Below are 23,026 nucleotides of genomic sequence, written 5' to 3' on the forward strand. Positions count from 1 at the left end.
AGGAGATGGAGGGTTTTCATCCCCTAAGCCTCCAGCACAGCTTCCCTCTTCTCTCTGAATCTGCACCGCCACAGACTCTTTTCCTTTCCCTTTTTTACAAGCGGGTGTCTCGCCAGAGATTCGCCAACTTTTCACATAAAACAAACCCATAAAAACCCAGGCAGTTTCAGTGAGAAAGGAGCAAGGATCTAGCTTGGGAGCTGGGGTAGGAAGCCTGTGGCTTCCTCCTCTGGCCCCACGCCCTAGCTTACAAGGAACAGGGAGAAAAGTAGGCTGGGGCAATGGGCATGGTACAGAGGGCACAGGTGTGGAGGGGGCACAGGTGTGGAGGGGACACAGGTGTGGAGGGGACACAGGTGTGGAAGGGCACAGGTGTGGAGGGGACACCGGTGTGGAAGGGCACAGGTGTGGAGGGGGCACAGGTGTGGAGGGGGCACAGGTGTGGAAGGGCACAGGTGTGGAGGGGACACAGGTGTGGAAGGGCACAGGTGTGGAGGGGACACAGGTGTGGAGGGGGCACAGGTGTGGAGGGGGCACAGGTGTGGAGGGGACACAGGTGTGGAGGGGGCACAGGTGTGGAAGGGCACAGGTGTGGAGGGGGCACAGGTGTGGAGGGGACACAGGTGTGGAAGGGCACAGGTGTGAAGGGGACACAGGTGTGGAGGGGGCACAGGTGTGGAAGGGCACAGGTGTGGAGGGGGCACAGGTGTGGAGGGGACACAGGTGTGGAGGGGGCACAGGTGTGGAAGGGCACAGGTGTGGAGGGGACACAGGTGTGGAAGGGCACAGGTGTGGAGGGGGCACAGGTGTGGAGGGGGCACAGGTGTGGAAGGGCACAGGTGTGGAGGGGGCACAGGTGTGGAAGGGCACAGGTGTGGAGGGGACACAGGTGTGGAAGGGCCCAGGTGTGGAGGGGGCACAGGTGTGGAAGGGCCCAGGTGTGGAGGGGGCACAGGTGTGGAAGGGCACAGGTGTGGAAGGGCACAGGTGTGGAGGGGGCACAGGTGTGGAAGGGCACAGGTGTGGAGGGGGCACAGGTGTGGAGGGGACACAGGTGTGGAGGGGGCACAGGTGTTGAAGGGGCACAGGTGTGGAGGGGGCACAGGTGTGGAGGGGACACAAGTGTGGAGGGAGGTGTGTGGTTGCTGCTCTCCATACCTGTTGGAGCTGCTGGGTCCTGCTGAGGGGGCTGCCTGCAATGAAGCGAAAAAGACATTTTCCATCACACACAGAAGATGAGAGGGGCCCCTGGCTGCTGGAGGCTCTCTGGGAGGAATATTTTTGGTGGGAGGTGGGGAGAATACTGTTACAATGCCTTTCTAGCCCATTCTGCTCAGACAAGTGCCCTTAGGTGACCTGAGATGTTGAGTGAAAAGGAATCACCCAGCCCAAGCTGGACGGGTCAGGGACTCAGTGAACACACAGGAGGTGCTAAAGCCATGTTGTCAGAGCAGAGCCGCCCTGAGCCCCACCTGGGCCCCAGCACACCCAGAAGGGCCGGGAATTGCAGATGGTCCTATGGCCAGTATCTAGGCAGTTGGAGCTGAGGGCCAAGGGGGCGATGGGAAGAGGGTTTTTTTTTTGTTTTTTGTTTTTTTTGCTGGAGGGAAGTCTTCCAGGCTGGAGCGCAGTCCCACCATCACAGCTCGCTGCAGCCTCGACCTCCTGGGCTGAAGCAATCCTGCCGCCTCAGCCTCCCAAGTAGCTAGGATTACAGGTGTGTGCCACTAAGCCTGGCCACAGGCCCTCTTCTTGGACCCTACAGTGTACCTGGCACTGTTGGTCTGGGGCAGGCATTACCCAGTCTTGTGAGGTAAGAAGCCGAGGCCTAGAGAGAGCAGAGAGCCTCTAGAGATGACACACACGGCAGGAGGAGGAGTCGGGGTTCAAACTCAGGCTCTCTGTTGGCTGTTGCCCTGGGCTTCCCCTCTCCCAGGCTCACAGGTGTGGAGACTGGCCTGCCCTCATCCCCCACAGGTTGACTGTCAACCTAGCCACAGGGGCCTTCACCCTGAGTGGTCATCTCCTTACTTAGGGCCTCTAGTTGGTGAGAGAGTGAGGAGAGTCAAGAGAGAACAGGTTCACACAGCCGCCTGTGCTGTGGGGTCACAGTGCTGCTCCCAAGGCGGCAGAGAGAGGAGGGACACAGGCAGTGCTCTGCGCCTGTGCCAAGCTCTGTCAGCACTGGCTGCTCTTCTCAGTGCCACTGTCTACCTCACTGTCCTAAGTCAATACACTAAACATGCCTTGTACATCGAGGTCCATTTGTATAAATATTCCTGAGGAAACAGTGCGGAGCTGTACCCCTAAAGGAAGGAAGTGCTCAGACTCTCCAGAGGAAGGGCACTGGGAGACAGGCTCTGGGGTCTTGACCCTGCCACTGAATTGCTGTGGGACCGTGCCTGGAAAAGGGGGTAGGTGCAGTCTCTCGGAGGACAGCTGTCACAGGGAACCCAGCCCACTCCTGGCTGCCAGGCACTCAGTCCCGGCTGCTTGAGAGACGGAGCAGCTAGTGGGGAAAGGTGTGGATTCTGAACAGGTGCCTCAGTCCAGATCCTGGCTCTGCCACTCACTAGCTATGCAATCTCAGGAGGTTTCTTAACTTCTCTGTGCCTCCATTTCTACCCCACGGATCCAGGGAGACATTATTATTGACTTCACAGGGCTGTAGAGAAGGGTAAGGAAGGTGATGCCTGGGAAGCGCTCAGAGCCACACCTGGCACACGGTGAGCACCCCAAGTGCTGCCATGAGAATTCCATGTGGCTGCAGTCAAATTTGGGGTCAGATATCAGAAGCCTCCTCTTTGTGTGCCCTAACCATGAACATTTTAATGGTTACGATATCTGTTTCTTCATAACATTCTTCTCTTCAGTTCAATAGGTCACTGAAGCTATAGGACCATAAATACATGTTTAAACCCCTGTGATTCAATAAAGGTCTTGAAACTGGCTGAGTGGCAGGCTGCTCCCCACTGGTCTGCACTAAGGCAGGCCCCACCCAGGAGCCAGGACCCTCTCTCGGCCCCTCCCCGAGACCCCAGCCCTGGCCTCACCCCTCCAGAACGCTGCAGGCTGGAGAAGTGCACGTTGGGGATGAACAGCACAGGTGGCGTCTCCAGGTCGGTCTCTGGCCGAAGGTACGTCGTCTCATTGCCCCTGAAGCCTGACAGCAGGCAGCCCTTGACGCCTGATGGGAGAAGGAAGCCCATGTGCCCCCAGGTCCTTCCACTCAGGTCCCTCCCACCTCTGGTCTCCTTCTCCCCTTCACGCCAGACCAACCCACCCAGGCCCTGGATCCCCACTGACCACTGTTACTGGAGTCAGGGCACTTGACCTTCCTCCGGAACTGCTTCCGCTCGTCATCGCGCATCTTCCTCTCAGCTCCCTGCAGGGGACAAGGAGAGAGGGTCACCAAGGGCCTGGGAGGGGCTAGCTACTTTCACAGCTGCTGCCTTGCATCTTAAATATGGGCCAGGCTTCTGGTCCTTCTTTTTTCCAGAACAAGACCAGGAAATGGGAAGGTACCAGCACTTACCTGGCCCAGCCTGGCCAGTGGGGCCTGGCCCTGCTTGCCTGAGGTCAGTAGAGACCATGAGAGAGGCAGACAGAAAAGAAGAAACTCAGAGAGACAGAGAGAGGGAGGAGTGGGGGTGGAGGAGGAGACAGAGAAGGAGGAGGAGAAGGGATAGAAAAACAGAGACAGACAACCCAGAGAGGCTAGGAGGATGCACGGGTCAGGGCTTGGCCCTTCTACCTCCCCGGGACCCAGCAGAGGGTCTGCCCGGTCCAGTCACCTTATCACAGAAGATCTTGATCTGGCAGACAGCACGGTGTACCAGGTGCTCAGTGCCCGAGCCACAGTCATAGGTATCAATCTGCAGGTTCAGGGGGACACCCTTCACCCCCTTTTGTGAGGAAAAGTCTGTGCTCAGACAGTTTACGCCAATAAACACCTGGAGACAGAGGGGGCCGCTGGGTAAGTGGCCTGCCCAGGTGTCCAGCCCCACCGTCCCACAGTGATCCTGTTTTTCTAGCGTTCTGTGTGCCTGCTGCTCACCCTTACGCCTCACTGGGCCCCTAGAAGGCAAACATCAGCACTTCTCTTTCACGGATGGGGAGCTGATGCTCGGCGGGGGGCAACTTTCCCGAGGTGACACGGGCAGTGTGTGGTGCAGCAGGGGTTTGAGCCCAGACTCACAGCCCAGGCCCTTCACCTCTGTTGGTACAGTTTCTGCTAGACTGCCAAGGGCAGCCCAAGGGGTGGAGACTTGGGGGGATGTCAAGAGTCCTGTAGGAGCTTAAGATCCAGAGCCTCATTTTTCTGCAACTCAGGACAAGGAGGTGGAAAAGGGCTGAGTCCCCTGTCCCCAGCACAGGGACACCACTTTCCTGCTGGTCCAGAGACACAGCCCCTCTCCACCCCAGCCACCCACTCCAGCCACAGCAGGACCCTCTAGTGAGAGGTTCTGCCCGCTGATTTGATCCCACCCCACACACAGCAAGGGAGCGTCCTAGCCACCCCATCTTACAGTCGGGGAACTAGAAGCTCTGCGCGGGGCCATAATTGCTGCTGTTCCCCCAGGAAGTCAGGCGTGAGGCATCACAAAGTGAGCCGGGCGGTGGGGCCGCCCACACCTGCCGCAGGAAGCTGGGCTCGGCCGCTCACTAGCTATGTGTGGCTTCAGACAAATCCTTTCACCTCACTGAGCCTCAGTTTCCTTGTCTGCAGAATGAGGATAATGAAACCTATCTTGTGAGGCTGTCGGGGGATGTATGCTTGATATGTTGTGACTATTGCCATGGGAGGGACAGCTGGAAGTCTCATCCCAAAGCCTATGCCCAACTGATGGTCGCCTGGGGTCGGTCTCAGCTGGGCAAACCCTGGCAAGATCACCTGGTGATTGTCCTTCTCCGGGGCTCCATGGGAACCCCGGCCCCTGCACCGCAGGCTGTTCCCTGGTCTTTGGAACATTTCCTTTGGAAATGACCCTGACCCAAACAGGATGTAGGGGGTGTGTCTGAGCAGACCCCCTTCTTTCCCTGGCTGTGCGGCCCAGGCCCCCAGGCACATGCCAGACATACCTCCCCCTCAGCCAGCTCTGCCCTCATGCAGCCCCCGCCCAGCTCGCACCTGAGAAAGACCCAAGCCTGGGGGCTTAAGAGGCTGTGAGAAAATCCCCACCGAAACCCATTTCTCCCTTCCCATGAAACTCCCCACCTCCCTGAACCCGAGGCCCCAGCTTCTCCTCCAGTCGGTGCCTGTCTGAATAATAATAATCCCTGCCTTTGTGCTCCCTTTGTGTTTTCTGAGCTCCTGCACCTCCATCTTCTCCAGGCAGCTTGGCCATCCCTGGAGGCAGGCAGAGAGGCAGGAGTTAGCTCCCCAGCCTCTCCAGGCCAGAAATGCCCCTGAGATGAGCTGGACCTGACCCTGGTGAGTGAGGTAAGCCTGGTCCAGGGAGAGAAGGGACAGGCCAAAGGTACTCAGCTCCCGACTCCCACACTAGGGCCTCTCCACCAGGCCGGCTCTCTAAACAGCAAACTAAGACACAGCGAGGCCCATGAGCACACGGCAAGCCCGCGGCTGGGCTCAAGCACTAAAGCTGGAAGGATCTTAACAGGTTAACTAGTGGCATGAAAACACCACCAGAGGCTCCATCTCTCAGGCCTCTCCGGTTTGTAGACATGCATGATCTTGTGGGGTCTGCACTCCAATCCTAGCAGGCAGGTTACTGTTCTCATTTTTATGAGCTCAGAGAAGTGAGATAACTGGTTTTCAAGCCCTCATTCACCGGACTCCTTCGCATTTCTCCTACATGTGACATTCTGCACTGGCCAAGAAGTCAGGAAACCTGGGTGCCCCCAGTGAACATGCAGAAGGCTCAGTTTTCCCATCTAGCAAATGGGTGGACTGGAGTAATATCAACAGCTGCCACTTTTGGGCCAGGTGTATGCTCCACCTGTTACTTATCTCACCTGCTCCTCACTACAACCTACCAGTTGGTGCTATGATGCCACTCCTATTTTACAGGCAAAACAACCGGGGCTCAGAGGGACTAAGGCACTGGCCCAAAGTCACACTTTGGACCAACAGGTGGAAAGGTGGGATGCAGACCCAGCCTGCCTGGCTCCAAAGCCTGAGCTTCCACACCACACTACGTCCTGCCTCCTCCATGGGTACACTCGTCAGAGCAAATGCCACTCTCCTAGGTGCAAGAAAGCCTCTCCCCCAGAATAGGGACTTCCGGGCAGCCCAGTCCCATCCCAGCCACTGCCCTCAGCACTGACCTTGGCCTCTTCATTCACGTTCCACACAAAGGACAGCGCATTGTAGGCCACCTCCTCGATGTGCTCCACAGTGTTGAAGTTTTCTTTGCAGTCAGCTGAAACCACAGGAGACCAGAAGCAGAATCAGGAAGGAAGGGATCTGGGGCCACTTGACTGGGCCTGACTCTTGGCAGGGGCATACATCCTCTCCCCCAAGAACCACACTTCGATCCAGGGAGGAAAAGGGATTACTGTGCCCTGGATTACAGATGGGAAAACAGATCCAGCCTGAGAAGCAGATCTGCCCCAAGCCCCAGAGGGAACCCCAAGCTTTGCCAAATAGACTCATCATATTGGGGGTGGAGGTTGTACTTTTCACCATGGCTGTGATTTGGGAGTTCTCCCAGATGAAGCGGCAGCAGCAGTATGGTAACAACAGTAATAGGGGTAGTAAGAGCAATAGCAAAAGTAGTAGGATTAGCAAGTACCATTCCTTCAGCACTTACAACATGCTAAGCCCTTAGTTCATCCTCACAACTATGCTTTGAATATTCAGTTTATATATGAGGAAAACGAAGCTCAGAGAGGTTTGGTTACTTGGCTAAGGTCACTCAGCTAATAAAAGGCAGAGTAGGGGCTGGAGCTCCGATCTGTCTGGCTCCTGAACCCATGCTCCTTACTACTCTGCTGTCCAGCCTCTCGGACAAATCGTTAAACAGTCCCCTGTGTGTATTGTGTTCCCCAGTGCACACAGCTCCAAAGCAGAAATCAGCACTGTAAGCAGGCAAGGCAGCTGGCCTCAGCCCGTTTGAGAGGTGAACAAACTGAGGCTCAGGAAGGTGAGGTGACACAGGTCACACAGCCAGGAAGGGAGTAAGGGAGCCAGAAGCTGAAGACTTGAGGGCGGGCTGTGCCTCCCACTTGTTTCAGGGCTAGGGATGGGGACCAGGTGGCACCCACAGAGAGCCTTTCCTCTGCCCAGCTCCCAAAAGCTGAACATCCTGTGCTGTGCCTCAGGCCTTCTGAACCACCTGCTGCCTGCACCTTATCTTGTCCCTTTGTGTCTTCATCAGCCTCCTGATGGGGACAAACAGGCCAGCATCTCAGGGGCCTATTTATTTCACACTGCTAGGGTCCCCAGGGCCCTGTTTATCCCAAAGCAATACAGAAGAGAGGCCACGACTTCTCATCAACAGATGCAAATCCTTGCAAACCCCACAGTGTTTGACCTGGAGACAGAGGTCAGAGCCGGGTAGGGAAACAGGGGTGAGCAAGAAAAAGGCCTGATTGGTGCGGGGTGGGGGGAGAGAGAAGAGCTGGAATGGAGGCTTGAGAAGGCGCTCACCCACGTCGATGACCCGCTGCTTGGCAGTGGGTTGCCGGGAATGCCAGTGCTTCCAGAAGCGCAGCTGCTCCACTGGGACCTTCTCATTGTCGAAGACAACCATCACCACACTCTGCAAGCACAGTTGGTCACAGTCACTCCCGGCCTCTTCCTAGAGCCTGGGTCCAGTGGCCTGCCCTTTTGCCTCAGTTTCCCCAACCCTGCGGCCATGGGCTATTATCAAACAGCCTTTCCCCAGGGTCCGTGGCTAGCCCAAGGAGGACGTATATCTTGCCCCATTCCAGCCCTTCCGAAGCTGCTCCACGCCAACGCACCTTGACTTTGTTGGAGGACAAGGCAAGGCCTTTGCCACCTGCTGGGGTCCGCAGGGTGACGGGGTAGAACTGGCCTTTGTTGAGGTAGGCCATGGGTGACTCGCCTGACTTGATGTGGATGGCTTTGGGGGAGCCCAGGGTGTATTCAAAGTCACTGCAGGGAGGAGGGAGAGGACAGTGAGGCTGGGCTCCCAGGCAAGAAGTACCCTAGAGAGCAGTGGGGCAGGAAGCCTGAGGCTGTGTTACAGACTTGCTGTCCGACCTTGGAAAATAACTTTACTTCCTTGGGCCCCAGTTTCTTCAATGTTGGGGTTCTATTTAACGGCTTTGTTGAGCCACAATCCTGCTGAATAATGAGGGCCCAGTGAAAATTAGAGAGAACCTTGAGAGGTGACAAAACCAGGGGCAACTAAGGATAAAAGAACCTCAGTTTTCTGATAAGGTGCAAGTTCTGAGCTCCCTGTCACAGCCCAGGGACAGGAAGTGGGAATTGTTCTCTCTCCCTCTATCTATCTGCCTTCATCTCCCACTTCTCATTAATTGATTGTGCCTGCTATGCCCTGGGGACAGTGTGGGGCTCTGTCTGCAGCCTCCTGCCCACTGCCCAGGTGTCTGAGGGTCCAGGGAGGCCAAGTTACCTTTTGAGGCTGGGGTAGTCCTCTGGACATGGGGGTTCCGGGGAGGTTTTCAGGATATCCGGGAAGAGCATCGACTGCAGAGAAACATAGCCCCAAGAGAATAAATGATCACATTCACTCCAGCAAGCCTCAGCCCAGGGCTGTGCATTACAGCTGTGCAGGTTTTACAGTGTACAACTTGGACAATAGTACATGGCAATCCTGTCTCAGCTCTAGGATGCTTTCCCCCATGGATTCCAAAGCTCTGATCTGTTCACTATCTTCTCTCCTTCTGTACATGCACACACCTATCTATGCTATAGGGAAATGGGGATGGGCCCTCACCTCCTGTGGGTCATCTTTGAAGGTGCTGTCTGGCTGCCAGCGCTGTGTGGGCGGTACCCCATGAATGCTCTCAAACAAGGAGTTGAGGGAGCCATTATCATATATATCACTGGTGGGCAACAGGTAGCTGTCCACAGAGCCGGTCTCCAGCTTGCTGGGGCCTGCAGGGAGGGGAGTTGCCTTGCCAGGGGTGGGCAAGGCCCCTTCCAAGCTCATCAGGTTATTCTTCTTGAGCAAATCTGGGTACTCCGGGGTTCCAGACACGTTCTCTGTCAGGAATTTCATGAGGTGTGTGGGGCTTTCAAGCGGGGTGAGGTCCGTCTCATATTCCATGCCATGGTAGTACCTGGGGAGAAGGAAAAGGGGCTCAGTATACTTCTCTCTGGGGGTAGAGGGGGGTCCTTGGCTAGAGTGGAAGGCAACTGACATGCTGGCCTTCGATCCAGTGTAATGTTCAGGCCCATCCAACATGCACGAAATAAGTCACTGTAGCAGCCCAACTGGCTACGGGGATGAGCAGGGAGGTGTTGAGAATGGAACCAAGTACAGGCTCAGGGTTAAGGGAGCAACATCTGTTTTATCCATTACAGTACTTGTTAATTTAAACAAACAAACAAACAAAAAACCAGAAAACAAACAAACAAACAAAAAAAAACCCCTGAAAGTTTAATCATTTATTTTTAGCCAAAGTCAAATGTCTCTGTGTCAAAATGTCCCTACTTCAAAACAGCTGTATGGAGTCAACCCTAGCGGGGTGTGTACGAAGTGGGGAGGGTGGGGGAAATGTGTATCTGTGAGTATAGTTAACACATGTTTAGAAAAAGGTCTGGAAGGATGTACCCCAAACTGTTCAGCAGGAGAGGGGTACAGGATTATAGAAATTTTTTTTTTTTACTTTATACATTTCTGAAGAGTTTGAATCTTTTGCAAGAGACTGGTGTTGCTTTTGTAATCAGAAGAGCTAATGATATTTTTTAAAATTAGTTTTGAGAAAGGTCCCCATGTACCCAAACCCACTGTTCCTGGCAGTGGAGGGGACTGGCCCTGAGCCAGCTGCAGGCCCAGGCTGGGTTATGAGAAGAGCTGCAATGCCTGTTTGAATTTTTCAAAAGGCTTCCCAGCAGAGGCACGACAGGGTCATTTGTGAGAAGTCACCTGATTGGCCAGGAAGGAGAAAGTGGAGAAAGAGAGGCAAGGTCTTTCCAGTGCCCATCTAGCCATAAGCATGGCCTGGGCTGCTCTCTGAAGGACCGTCAATGCCCTGGGGCACTAATGCCAGGGGAAGAAGTATGGGAACCCAGATGTCCCTCCCCCAACACAGGTCTCCCTCTCCAAGAGGCTGTGGGACTGCAGGGGAGAGGGTTTTGAAGCTGAGAAAGAAAAGCTTTTCTATTACTAAGGCTTTGAAGTTTGTTTTCAGTAAACTCCAGCCACATGACCTACAGGCATCTGGGTGTGTGTGTGTGTGTGTATGTGTGTGTGTGTGTGTGTGTGTTTTCAAGCTGAGTTTCATTAGGACTTTCAAGAGCCCTAGGCTCTGCCTTCACTGGCCCCTTCCAAAATATTTAAAAATATCTTTAATAAGTACATTGGTATAAAGACAAATATAATCCAAGTTGGATTATATTGATTTTTTTTTCTTTTAATTTTAAAAGAAATGAAAACACTATCATGGATCCCAAAATGTGTTGTGGGCCCTCAACACTGCGCCTCCTGTGCCTAATGGATAAGTCAAACCTGTGTGGAAGAGGCCCCAGGTGGAGGTGGGGAAGGGCAAAGAGGCAGAGGGTGTGGGCAAGCCTCACCTCTTTCCTTGGTCATTCCTGCCCCCAGTGCTGGAGGACAAGATCCGCTTCTCCTTGGGACCCTGAGAGGAGAGAAAGGAAGGATTTATGCATGGCTAAGCTTTTGCTGGTAGGAGCCTCAACCCCCTTTTGCAGCTTTGGCCAGGCAGGGGAGTAACTTTGGTGATATGGTTCAGCTGTGTCCCCACCCAAATCTCATCTAGAATTGTAGTTCCCATAATCACATGGGAGTGGGAGGTAACTGAATGACGGGGGCGGTTACTCGCAGGCTGCTGTTCTCATGATAGTGAGTTCTCATCGTATCTGATTATTTTATAAGGCGGCTTTCTCCCTTTTGCTCGGGACTTTTCCTTGCTGCCGCCATGTGAAGAAGGATGTGTTTGCATCCCCTTCCACCATGATTGTAAGTTTCCTGACGCCGCCTGGCCATGCTGAACTGTGAGTCAATTAAACCTCTTTCGTGGCCGGGCGCGGTGGCTCAAGCCTGTAATCCCAGCACTTTGGGAGGCCGAGACGGGCGGATCACGAGGTCAGGAGATCGAGACCATCCTGGGTAACACAGTGAAACCCCGTCTCTACTAAAAATACAAAAACTTAGCCGGGCGAGGTGGCAGGCGCCTGTAGTCCCAGCTACTCGGGAGGCTGAGGCAGGAGAATGGCGTGAACCCGGGAGGCGGAGCTTGCAGTGAGCTGAGATCCGGCCACTGCACTCCAGCCTGGGTGACAGAGCGAGACTCCGTCTCAAAAAAAAAAAAAAAAAAAAAAAACCTCTTTCGTTTAAAAATTACCCAGTCCTGGGTATGTCTTTATTAGCAGTGTGAGAACAGACTAATACACTTGGTCACTAGAAAACCCTCCAGTCCTTCCCACTGGCTGGAGCTCTAGCTATGATTAGTCTGAGCCCCAGGTCAGGGAGTGGGAAGAAGAACCTCAAGCTTAGTAGTTCAGGAGCATGAAATTTGGAGTGAGACAGGCCTGGCGTAAGTCCTAGAAATGCCACTTGAAAATGCAGTGTGACTCTGGATAAATGACTACGCCTCTCTGAGACTCAGTTTCTTCATATGTCAAGTGAGTGGTTATAATACCTACTTAAAGGGGATTATAAATATTTGTTAATAAAAAATACTCACTTTTTTAATAGAGTACTTCTTATGGGCTAGGCCTCATACTAAAGTGCCTTCTCATTTCTAAGTTAATCCTCACAATCACTCTGAGATGTCTACTAGTATCATCACCATTCTATGGATGAGGAAGTGGGGGCTCAGAGAGACTCTATTGTCTTAGTACTTATGAGCATGGACTCTGAATCCAGATTTCTTGGGTTCAGTTCCTAGACCTACCACATGCTAGCTGTGTGACCTTACACAAGTCCCTTAACCTCTCCATTCCTCATATCCTCATCTGTACAGAGATCATAATATAATACCAACCTCAGGGGTCACTTTGAGCGCTCAGAACAGCGTCTAGCACATGGAGAGCACTATATAAATGTGACATTTCACGAGTATAATTATAATATTGTTATATCTTAGAACATTCTTTTTTTTTTTTTTTTTTTTTTTTTTTTGAGACGGAGTCTTGCTCTGTCGCCCAGGCTGGGTTGCAGTGGCCGGATCTCAGCTCACTGCAAGCTCCACCTCCCGGGTTTACGCCATTCTCCTGCCTCAGCCTCCTGAGTAGCTGGGACTACAGGCGCCCGCCACCTCGCCCGGCTAGTTTTTTGTATTTTTTTAGTAGAGATGGGGTTTCACCGTGTTAGCCAGGATGGTCTCGATCTCCTGACCTCGTGATCCGCCCGTCTCGGCCTCCCAAAGTGCTGGGATTACAGGCTTGAGCCACCGCGCCCGGCCTATATCTTAGAACATTCTAATTCATTTGTCTCTAAGGCTGTTACAGCTAGAACCAGGACCCCAACCCAGCATAGCCTCCAAAGCCTGTACTCTTCATCACACCCCATGAGAGTATGAAGGAAGGTGCCCGACACAGTGGTGGACATTCAGTAAGAAATGGTAACCAGTTGCCTTTAGCACTATATTGCCCAAAGCCACATTTGTGGCAGGACTGGGTCTCAAATTCCTGACTTAGTGCTCCTTCTATACCATCAGACCATGTCCTCACTGTCCAGGGGGCTGCTGTGAATCCAGAGTGCTCTGGAATGGGGAGGCCAGGGCAGGTGTATCTCACTGAGACACTGTACTTCGCGAAAACCAGTATTATCGGTGGCACCTTCAGAGCCTCTCTTCTACCATCCTGGCCCTGGAATGGCTTCTTGCCAAGGGGACAAGGAGTCAGGTTGTAATTTATGGTCCATTCTCAACCTATAAATCCCAGGCTGGAGTTTGAACCTAGATCTAGAATTCTGGCTCCTACCATGGCCCCAAGCTGAGGCAGCCATTCAAACTCCTCTTCCACTGACCTGGGCTGAACACTCACTGGATGCTACCAGTCTGCTGGGGAGGAAGGAGGGTAGGGTAACCAGACCATTCCAGAAGGAGAACCAAAGCCAGAGGATGGTTTTGGGCTTTCTCCTGTCTGGAATCCCCTTGGCCTCTGAGTTCATGCAAAGAATGTGCCTTTATTCTTGAGGTACAGTGGATAAAATACTTCTTGGGCTAGTTAAGTTTGAGGTCTTATGTACAAGGTGGCTTTAAATCTTCAAGTTTCTCAATAATTGGCTAGCTGTGTGCCCCCATCCCCCAATCTAGGACAGTTTCTTGGAGCAGTTACCCAGCCCAGGGACAGCATGTCAGTTTGCTGTCTTGTGACAATTCAGACAGATGGGTAGGGCCTACCTCGACTACTACATTGACAAAGATTCTGCAGCCACCTGTACCCTTCATGAGAATGCAGGCTGCAATCCATTAGCAATGTCTGGCACATGCACTGGAGTTGGGAGGGGGGTTGTATCACGTATTATATCCTTGTGATTCCTGACTGGCCCAACCCCCTACTTATCAGATATAGGAGGGCCTAATTCCTATTCTTAGGAGCCTACAGCCTCCCAGAGACAAGGCCAAGACCCTGGAAGTAGTTAGAGAACAGTAAAAGACATAATGTCAGCTGGAGTAGGAAGGACAGTAAGACCCTTGGGAGAGGGAGATGAGGTGGCAGATGGCTTCTAAGAGAAGGTGGGCCTTGGGAAGGGCCCTGAAGGAAAGTTAAAGAGCAGGAGGTAGGCTCCAGGTGGTGGGGCTATACCACATGGGTGGGGATGACAGGGAAACGTAAGATCCGAGGGACAGGGGCAGAAAGAAGATGGTGGGGTACAAGAGTGTTGCTGTCATAGAACATGCTTGGACCAGGCAAGGGGTGGGTCAGGCACTGTCTACTTGGTCAGCATGTGTCATGCACCGTGTGGCAGGCTGTATGGTGGGCTGAAGACTTGGTAATGATCCTCTAGGAGCTCAGTCTCATGCAGAAGATGGAAGAAATAAATGTGTAAACAGCAAGCTTCTAAGCATTCTTGATAGCATCAAGGATGACGACGGTGGTTGCTGAGGGCACCCAGACAAGAAAGCCTCCCCTCCAGTAAATGAATGAAGTGACACTTAAGCTGAGACCCAAAGCTGAGAGTAGGGATTAGCCATGGGAAAGGGAGGGTGCCAGGCAGAGGAACAGCACTGTGCAAAGGCCCAGAGATGAGGGGCTGGGGTGGTCATGGTGGGCTGCTGAGCCATGAGGCCTGAAAGCGAAGACACCCATTCAGTCAAAAGGGGGGCATGCCCAGAGGGGGCAGGCGTACCATGTAGTAATCGTAGAGGAAGCTCAAGGCTGCAACGCTGTCATCATCTCCATTGACTCTCATCATGGCCTTTGTGGCAGCTGTCAACGGGTTTTCTAGGTACGTCTTCCAGGCCTCATCCTCATTAGTGTAAGAGAATTTCTGTAAGTTGACTGGATCGTTCTTTAGCAGCCGCACAGACCTGAAACTGAATGCAAGTAAGGAGGGTCAAATTTAGGCTATCCCAGAGGAAGGTCCATGAATGGGCAACTGCAGGCCAATGCGCAGGAATTCAGAGTTATTAGCTTTGAAAACATGAAACTGTCTCTTCTGCCACCATTAGGCAGTGTGGGGCAGTGGAAGGGACACAAATTCTGGTGCCGGATCAATTCCAAATGTTGCCGTGTAGAAGCTGATGACCTGGACCTTAGTTCCCTCATCCACAGCATGAGGGCCATCATCCTGATCTTCAAGACTACAGAGTGGATTCAATAAAATACTTTCATAGTAGGTACTTATTCAAAGAGAATTAGTGTAAAGAATGGGAAATGCCAATGACAAGCTGCAATGTGATAGGAATAAAATTTCCAGATAACCCCTCATGAGTTCTACTGAAGAAGTTGTCCTCAAGACTGTGAAAGGCACAGAAGGCTGTAGATCATTTCAAGTCTGGGAGAAAGTGTGGTCTATGACAGAGACAGCCAGGGCAAGGAAGCCCTTAGGCAGAACCTGGTCTGGGAAATGCCATTTCAGACCAATTTTATTATAGAGTTTCGAGCAGCTGCTCAGAAGCCAGGAACTGGAGTTGAAGGCTACAGAGCACACAGAGGCAGGCAGGACCCAGGTACTGGTGCTGAGAAGCTTGGACAAATACAAGGCATTATATCGCTTGAGAGACAAGCCACAAGGGCTCAAAGGAAAGAGATCAGGAAAGGCTTTCTGGAGCAGGCAGACATTTTAGTTGGGGAAACTCAGCACAGGGGATTATTTCACTCAGCAATCGGGGGAAGGAGGAGGGACCTAACACAGAAAAATAATGAGAATGGTAAAAATAAAAGTATTCTTTATTGAACACTGACCATGTGTTAGGCACTAGCTAAGCACATTTCATAAATTACCATGTTACTTGAAACAACCCTGCAAGGCAGATACTATTATTATTCCTATTATACAGTGGAGGAAACTGAAGCTCAGATAAGTTGAGAGTTGTCCAAGGTCCCAGCAAGTGAGTGGCCCAGAGGGGATTCAAGCTCCTTCAGGGTGATGCAATGGTACAGAATAATGTTCTCAAACTTTAGCTGCATGAGAATGACTTGGAAGGCTTGTTAAAACACAGATCGCTTTCACAGCAGGGTGACTACAGCAAAGAACAATGTAGTGTATATTTCAGGATACCTAGAAGAGTAGATTTGTAATGTTATCATCCCAAAGAAATGATAAATATTTAAAGTGATAAATATGGCAATTATCCTGATTTGGTCATTATACAATGTAAACGTGCATTGAAATCTTACACTGTACTCCATAAATATGTACAATTATTATGTGTCCTTTATTTAAAAATTAATTAAAAACACACAGATTACTGGGCCCCACCCCCGGGGTGTCTGATTCACTGGCTCCGGGTGGCTGAGAATGTGCATTTCTAGCAACTTCCCTGGTGCTGCTGATGCTGGTAGGCTGGGGACCACATTTTGAGGAATCACTAGTTACTGCACGTGCTCTTAACCACAAACAAAGGCATAGAAGCAGAAAAGTTCTGGTTGTGTTCCATTTAGAGCAAAGAGTGTATGAAGATGGGATGGTCCAGGCTATGAAGAGAGAGCCCCAGTGATGAAGTGGGCACTGACTGGTCTCCTAGTTTCCCAGTGCCTCCCTTTCTACATGGGCCAGGCAAAATCTCCCTTGTTAGGAACCTAAGAACAAGGCCGGCTGCCACTTACTATGATGCATATGAATGTTCTGTGTTCCTTAGCCCTGCTTCTTACAGGGACAGTACAAGGTAAGGATCATTTGCGTCTGTTAAGGTAAAGGAACCTGTGTCTTGCAGAGAACAAGAAAATGTCCAAGATCATCCAGCTGGTCCATGAGACAACCAGGATTTCAACTCAGCCTTATCGAGCACAAAGGCACACACTTGCCACTCGGCCACACTGCTTTTCCGTTGATGCAGGGGCACAGTCTTTATCACAGCAGAAAAATGTGTTTGTGGTAAAATTGCGGCACAGCGGCAGACTAGTGGGTGGGCAGAGACCCCTATAATCAGGTGCATGAAGTACCCTCCTGCTGCCAGGCCACTCGGGCCCATATCCTCAGACTGCAGTGGGAACAGCCGGCCAGGCCATACCTCAGCACACAGGAGGCGGCAGCTCTCCCAGCGGCTTCATCCAGGACAGTGTCTCCCATCCCACCGGCCCCGAGGTGTGAGGAGTTGGGCTCTGAGAGGAAGGGAGGTGGAGCTGTCACACAGGAAAGAGAAATGACAGAAACTTTCCTGTTCTAGGGGTGCGGGAGGCACACCCTGAGTTTCTGTTGCTATAAATCAAGGGGCCTCAAGGAGAGGTGCGAAAAGGCCCCTCCTCATTGCCTCCTGGGCCTGGAGTTTAGAGGAGTTTACTGGGCAAGTCCAGGGTGACCACCCTCACTGTCTGCCCAACCCTGAGCTAATGGAAACTCCCAACCAACGAGGCATGGGAAAAGCAGGGAAATGCCTGATCGATCCCACCCCCTGGGTCAGTGAGGACCACCAGTGCTTAGCAGTGTTCCTCATTTGTAAACAAATCTAATAAAAGCACCCTCCACTAACATAATGAGGATAATGCATCAGCACAAGAAAAATGCTTAAAACTGTGCCTGGCACAAAACAAGTGTGCAATTCATGCAAGCCATCACTGCGTTCCAGGTCAGCTTGGGGTGAGACATGGAGGGGCTGCAAAGTAGTAGAAGACATGGTTACTCTGCAAGTCAGTGGCAGGTCTGGCCCTGGAGCCCCAATCTGCTGACTCTAGGGGTTGACCATTATCAGCTTTGATGCTGAGTTATCTTACCCTTTAAAAAAGATAAATTTTAGAAGACAACAATAAAGTAACACCGAAACAAAAGAACAATGTCTGCTATTCACCTGGGTGGGTCTCCTGGCCTATAAGGTCTCCAGTCTATCCTGTTGGGATCTCAAAGTCTGATTCCTTGATAAACAGCAGCTTCTGTACTTTAAACACTTACCACTGGCAAACACAGTGCCATCTGTTTTTGTGTGTCATCTCATCTACTCCACACAATAGCCCCGAGAGACAGGAATTATCATCTCCTTTTATAGAAGGGGAAACTGAGACTCAAATAGGTGACATCACCTGCTCAAGGTCACTCAGCCAATAAGTGACGGAGGCTCAGCTTGAACTTGGAGCTGTCAGACTACACAGTATAGCGCTCAACCCCTGTGCTAGTCTCTTCTCCAGATGCCTTTCCTATTCTGGAAATTTTCCTTCTCAAAACACATTGAACTAATTCTCTGCTGCAAGGCAGAAAGGAATTTCCCACCCACACAAGGCAGGAGGAAGGTGGCAAGATGATGACTGTAAGAGTTTCTGGTCAGGGGCTGGGAGTCCCAGTGTCCTGGTTCCCATACCTGCTCCTGCCACCAATAACCTCATGTTCTAGAACTAAGCATTTGGCTTCTAGAAAGTCTTAATGGATAAGGTTAGTATTGACTTGTGTGCTGAATCCTAAAATCCAAGAACTTTTGGCTGTCTACTCTCTGCTCTCTTAAAGATTACAAATGAGTATTGAGGAGCCAGGAGGTGAGAGAGAGGAAAAAAAAAAAAAAAGTCGTCCCAGGAGCTGATACTGGATCAATGTGAAAAGAGTTCTAAGAAGGAGTGAGTCCTACTCACGGGTGATAGGGCCAGAAGAAAGAAAGGAAACCAGGGGACTCCCAACCTATGAGGTCAGCTTCCCCAGGGCCTCCACAGATTCTCTGTTGGTGTCCCTGTCCAAGACTGAACTAAACTATCAGAAAGTGAAAAGGAAATGAGGGAGGAGGGAAGACCTGCCATGGACAGCCTGCCATCAGATCTCTACCAGATACAGCACACCAGAACCTGCACCACCATAGAAGGAGGCAGCACCAGGGTCACAGTGTATGGGTGTGTTAACTACATGTCCTTGGGTAAGGCACTTAGCCCTTCTATTTCCTCATCTGTTAAATGGGTCTACTGAGTGTCTTCTATGTGCCAGTCAGGGACTCTTCTGGGCACTGGGAATCAACTAAAATGAGACAGATAAGTCTCTGTTTCCATGGAACTTACAGTCTAATTGGGGAAGACAGACCATAAACAAGTAGGTAAATTAGTTATTTTTAGTTAGTAATAAGTGCTGTGAAGAAAATTAACATAGTAAGATAATGGAGAGTCATTAGGGGTGGCTAGTTTAGAGTAGGGTTTGTCTCATGGGTTGTTAGGAGAATGAAGTACATTAAGGTAAGAAATGTGTTTAGCCTAGAGCCTGCCAGAGAATAATTGCTCAGTTAATAATAGCCATCATCACCATCATCATCCCAGAACCTCCAAATGGGAGTAAAGGGGAGATTCTGCCTGAGGTTCTTATCATCCCCCCACCAGCCTCCTGTCTGTGAATGGGGTTCTGTTCAAAAGAAACAAAAGAGATAGTGTAATAACACCTTGCCCAACTTCCATTATCTCACAGAGCCTCCCGACATATGTGATGTGTTATTATCCCTACTTTACAGACCAGGAAATATACAACAGAGATGTGAGGTGATCTGTTGCAGGGGACTGGATGACTGAAGCCAGGACTTCTAGGGTCTGGCCTGGGAACTCCATGGCTAGCACTTTTCCAAGAAAGAAAAAACCACTACTTTCCATGAAGGGATGTAGGAGAGATTTAAAAAGCAATAAACCTGGGTGGCATCCATCCATGTAACCATCCATCCCTCATTTTCAACAAATATTTATCAAGTAACTACTATGTGCCAGAACCTGTCCTGGGAGAAAAGATAAGGAGGTCATCCCTGCTGACATGGAGGTTGCATTTTAGTGGCAGCAAGACATACATGACCACAAAAACAAGCAGTTAACATTAGATAGGTGAGGAGAGCTATGAAGAAAAAGAAACAAGAGGACTTCTGACCTGCCTCAACCCAAGGGAGTGACGGATGTTGGTTGAGAAGAGGGGTGGAGGGGAAGAGGGAGAATGGAGATGAGTTGGGAGGACCTTGGACCTTCCAGATGAAAGGAAAGGCAAGATCAAAGGCATCAGCCTGGGACAGCTCCCAGAGCTTGTCCGCCTACTGTGTGCCAGGTGCTTTGCATATGCCACCTTGTTTTAAGGAAAGCCAGCCCACTAAGGAGGAAATCCAAGATTTGATAATCCCTCACATTTGCATAGTGTTATATTTTTCAATGTGCTCACACATCTGTCATCACCTCTGATCCTGCAACGCCCTTGTCAGGGAGGGAGGGAGGGAAGGTATGACTGTCCTCGTTTGAGGAAAAACTGAGCCATGGAGAGGGCCACTGGCTTGCCTAAGGCCACCCAGCTGGTACCTCAAGGCATCAGGCGTAGAACTGAGGTCTCTGGCTCCCAGCATCCAGAACCTTCACAGAGCCGCCTCCTCAGAGTCTCCCGTCTGGCTTCTTCTCCATTTAGGAGAGAGTTGGCAACAAGATCAAGAGAGAGGAGCTCAGGGGTCTACCTGATAGGCCTCACTTCCTGAGGCCTCCCGTCCAGTCTGTGGGGAAGTGCAAATTGCCAGGGCCCCTGCTCTGGGAGGGGGGGATAGGACCTTTCCCCAGTTCACTGGCTCTCAGCACAGCAGGGGTGTGGTGCCAGCTGCTCCATGTCCAGTCAGCCTCAGCCTTCATGGCTCCAACATGCCTCATTCTGGGCACCAGGATGGTGAAAGTCTAGAGTGGTAAAGTGGGTTTTCATCCCAACAAGTCTCTTCTGACTCAAAATGCCCACTGCTTTCTGGCTGAGCTACTTAAAACCCCCAATAAGGCCAAGGAAATGCCGTCTCAGCCATTAGTTGAGAACTTTTGGTGTCTTTTCCTTCTGTTAGAATCCTAGCAATTGAGGATGCAGAGAGACCTCAGAGATCTAGTTCCAGAGAGGGACCTGCCTAAGGACATGAAGCATACGGCAGGATGGGACTCCATAGTTAAGCTACGGAAAAGAAAGTACTCCATTTTCCAGAAGGTGGGAAGAAAACCCAACACCAAAGGAGGTGGTCTCAAGTTCCACCAAAGGAGGTGTGTGGCACAGGACAGATCCAGCGGGCTAGACCCCACTTCCCTTCGGCCAGAGGAGGAAGAGTCCCAGGGGCCGCCTGAGCTGGGTGTTGACACCCAGATACTCCCAGTCAATGACTTGCTAAATCCTCCCATGAGCCACCCAACCTCATTAACGGTGATCAATCACTCTCTAATCACCCACAGGGAGGCCCTGACACAACTGCTCACAGAGGAATCATTTTCAGTCAGCCCCACACACGATGTTCCCTGGGCACAACAGGGGTGCCCCAGGGTTCTCGTGCCTGCCAGTGGCCCATCTGGTTTTCTGGGTGTACAGATTGTGAAATGTGCCTTGTCACATGGGCTGGGGGCTCATTTAGGGGCCTCAGTGGGGAAATGGCAGAGTGTAGGGCATGGCTCTGTAATGACTCCAGTTTGAATGAGGCAGTATGAACTCATTGTTACGGGAGTGGGCCCAGAGTTTCGCAGACCTGGGTTCCAGGTCCAGCTCTGCTACTTACTGTGTGACTTCAAGCAAGCAACCTGACATCTCTGTGCCTGTTTTCTTACCTGTAAAATGTGAGGCGATGAGAATGCGAACCTCACAGAATTATTATGAGAGCTACCGTTCACTGAGGGATTACCAAGTACCAGGTGCTGGCTGACAACAACTTCTAATCATTGTCTTACGTTTTTACAACTTTGTGAAGTATTACTGTTGGAAGATGCAATGAGATAATGCAGGTAAAGCAATCAGCATAGTGCCAGCACCTAATAATGTGAACTATTTTTATTATTATTACTAATACATTGTAGGGCAGTCCCCAGCAAATTGCACAACTCACAGCCTTTCTCCAGCCTATGAATTGGGATACCTCTTCCTAGCTGGCAGAATCAGACCTGATGCTTACAGATTTCCATTTAAGAGGAACACGCACTACCAGCTTCATCGTCAGGAGCCAGGCGGGCAAGCTGACGGTGGTCAGGCTCCAGCGGACACTTGTAGTTGCACGTAAATTATCTAGGTGCCCTTTCCTACTTATAGCAGAAACTCTCTTTCTTCGCTTTTAAAAATTCTTCTCTGTATGGGAATTTTTCCTTCGTGCTATATTCTCCTCTTGGTGTCTTCTCTAATTTTCCTTACCGCGCCCCCCGCCCCCATCTATTGTTCAATTGAGGTGTGAAAGAAGTTGAAATCCACCTCTAAACCCCGGGGTGCCACATCCCTTCACTTATTCACTCACAAACGTTTACTGAGGATTACTCTGTAAATGGCCACGTACTGGGTGCTGAGGACAAAAAGGTGAAGGCCACTGCCATTCATGTGGCTACACTGTTCTGTCCCCTTTCAGTCCCTGCCCTGGCAGTTCCCAATTCTTGCTGACCTTCTGGAAGCCTAGCAAAATAGCACCAAATAACGGTGAGATAATTTCCCTTCAAGACTTTCACTAGGTCAGTTGTTCTAACCTTTTTAGGAGGCAAAAGGAATAGAGGGAGGCAGCCAGCCAGGATTATTTGCTGCATTTTAGATGGGAACGGTGAGTTCCAGAGAGAGGAGGGAAGGCAAGAGAGGGAAAGGAACTCAATCATTTAAGAGTCAGGCCTTGTGCCTTTTTATTCTCATACATGCCTTGTGAGGTGGCTTTTTTTTTTTTTTTTTTTTTTTTTTTTTGAGACGGAGTCTCGCTCTGTAGCCCAGCCTGGAGTGCCGTGGCCGGATCTCAGCTCACTGCAAGCTCCGCCTCCCGGGTTCACGCCATTCTCCGGCCTCAGCCTCCCGAGTAGCTGGGACTACAGGCGCCCGCCACCTCGCCCGGCTAGTTTTTTGTATTTCTTAGTAGAGACGGGGTTTCACCGTGTTAGCCAGGATGGTCTCGATCTCCTGACCTCGTGATCAACTCGTCTCGGCCTCCCAAAGTGCTAGGATTACAGGCTTGAGCCACCGCGCCCGGCCGAGGTGGCTATTTTTATCATCGTTTTATATGCGCAAAAACTGACAGGTTAAGGAGCTCATCCAAGCCACCCAATCTATAGGTGGCAGACCTGGGCTTTAAACACAGGTGTGATCTTAGAACTAAGCTCTCAGCCTGCTGACTCAGCAACAACACTGCAGGTCAGTAGTGGATTTGGGAACCTCCTGCTTCCCAGTCCTCTGCCTGGTCTCCCAGGCCAACAGTTTTACAACTTGGACACGCATCAGAATCACCTGGAGGGCCTGTGAAAACACATAACGCTGAGCCGTACCCCCAGTTTCTGATTCAGTAGGTCTAGGGTGGGGCTGAGAATTTGTATTTTTAACTAGTTCCCAGGTGGTGGTGATGATGATGATGATGGCCCACGGGCCACAGTTTGAGAACACTGTTC

General features: G+C 51.2%; 1 protein-coding gene across 4 annotated transcripts in view; it reads right to left on the reverse strand.

Moving 5' to 3' along the window:
* Positions 1 to 23,026, reverse strand: part of GRHL3 (grainyhead like transcription factor 3) — a 45,674-nt gene that overhangs the window by 18,767 nt on the left and 3,881 nt on the right. For all 4 annotated transcript variants that reach the window (XM_077969622.1, XM_028838125.2, XM_077969634.1 and 1 more), the window contains exons 2-12: positions 14,436 to 14,622; positions 10,694 to 10,755; positions 8,889 to 9,234; positions 8,565 to 8,638; positions 7,927 to 8,080; positions 7,613 to 7,724; positions 6,289 to 6,383; positions 3,795 to 3,953; positions 3,307 to 3,385; positions 3,054 to 3,187; positions 1,159 to 1,193 (exon numbers count right to left, since the gene is read on the reverse strand). In XM_077969622.1, the coding sequence (XP_077825748.1) occupies positions 1,159 to 1,193; positions 3,054 to 3,187; positions 3,307 to 3,385; positions 3,795 to 3,953; positions 6,289 to 6,383; positions 7,613 to 7,724; positions 7,927 to 8,080; positions 8,565 to 8,638; positions 8,889 to 9,234; positions 10,694 to 10,755; positions 14,436 to 14,622 (1,437 nt within the window). The remainder of the gene's footprint in view (positions 1 to 1,158; positions 1,194 to 3,053; positions 3,188 to 3,306; positions 3,386 to 3,794; positions 3,954 to 6,288; positions 6,384 to 7,612; positions 7,725 to 7,926; positions 8,081 to 8,564; positions 8,639 to 8,888; positions 9,235 to 10,693; positions 10,756 to 14,435; positions 14,623 to 23,026) is intronic.

The sequence above is a fragment of the Macaca mulatta genome, chromosome 1, assembly GCF_049350105.2.
Source record: "Macaca mulatta isolate MMU2019108-1 chromosome 1, T2T-MMU8v2.0, whole genome shotgun sequence".
Lineage (NCBI taxonomy): Eukaryota > Metazoa > Chordata > Mammalia > Primates > Cercopithecidae > Macaca > Macaca mulatta.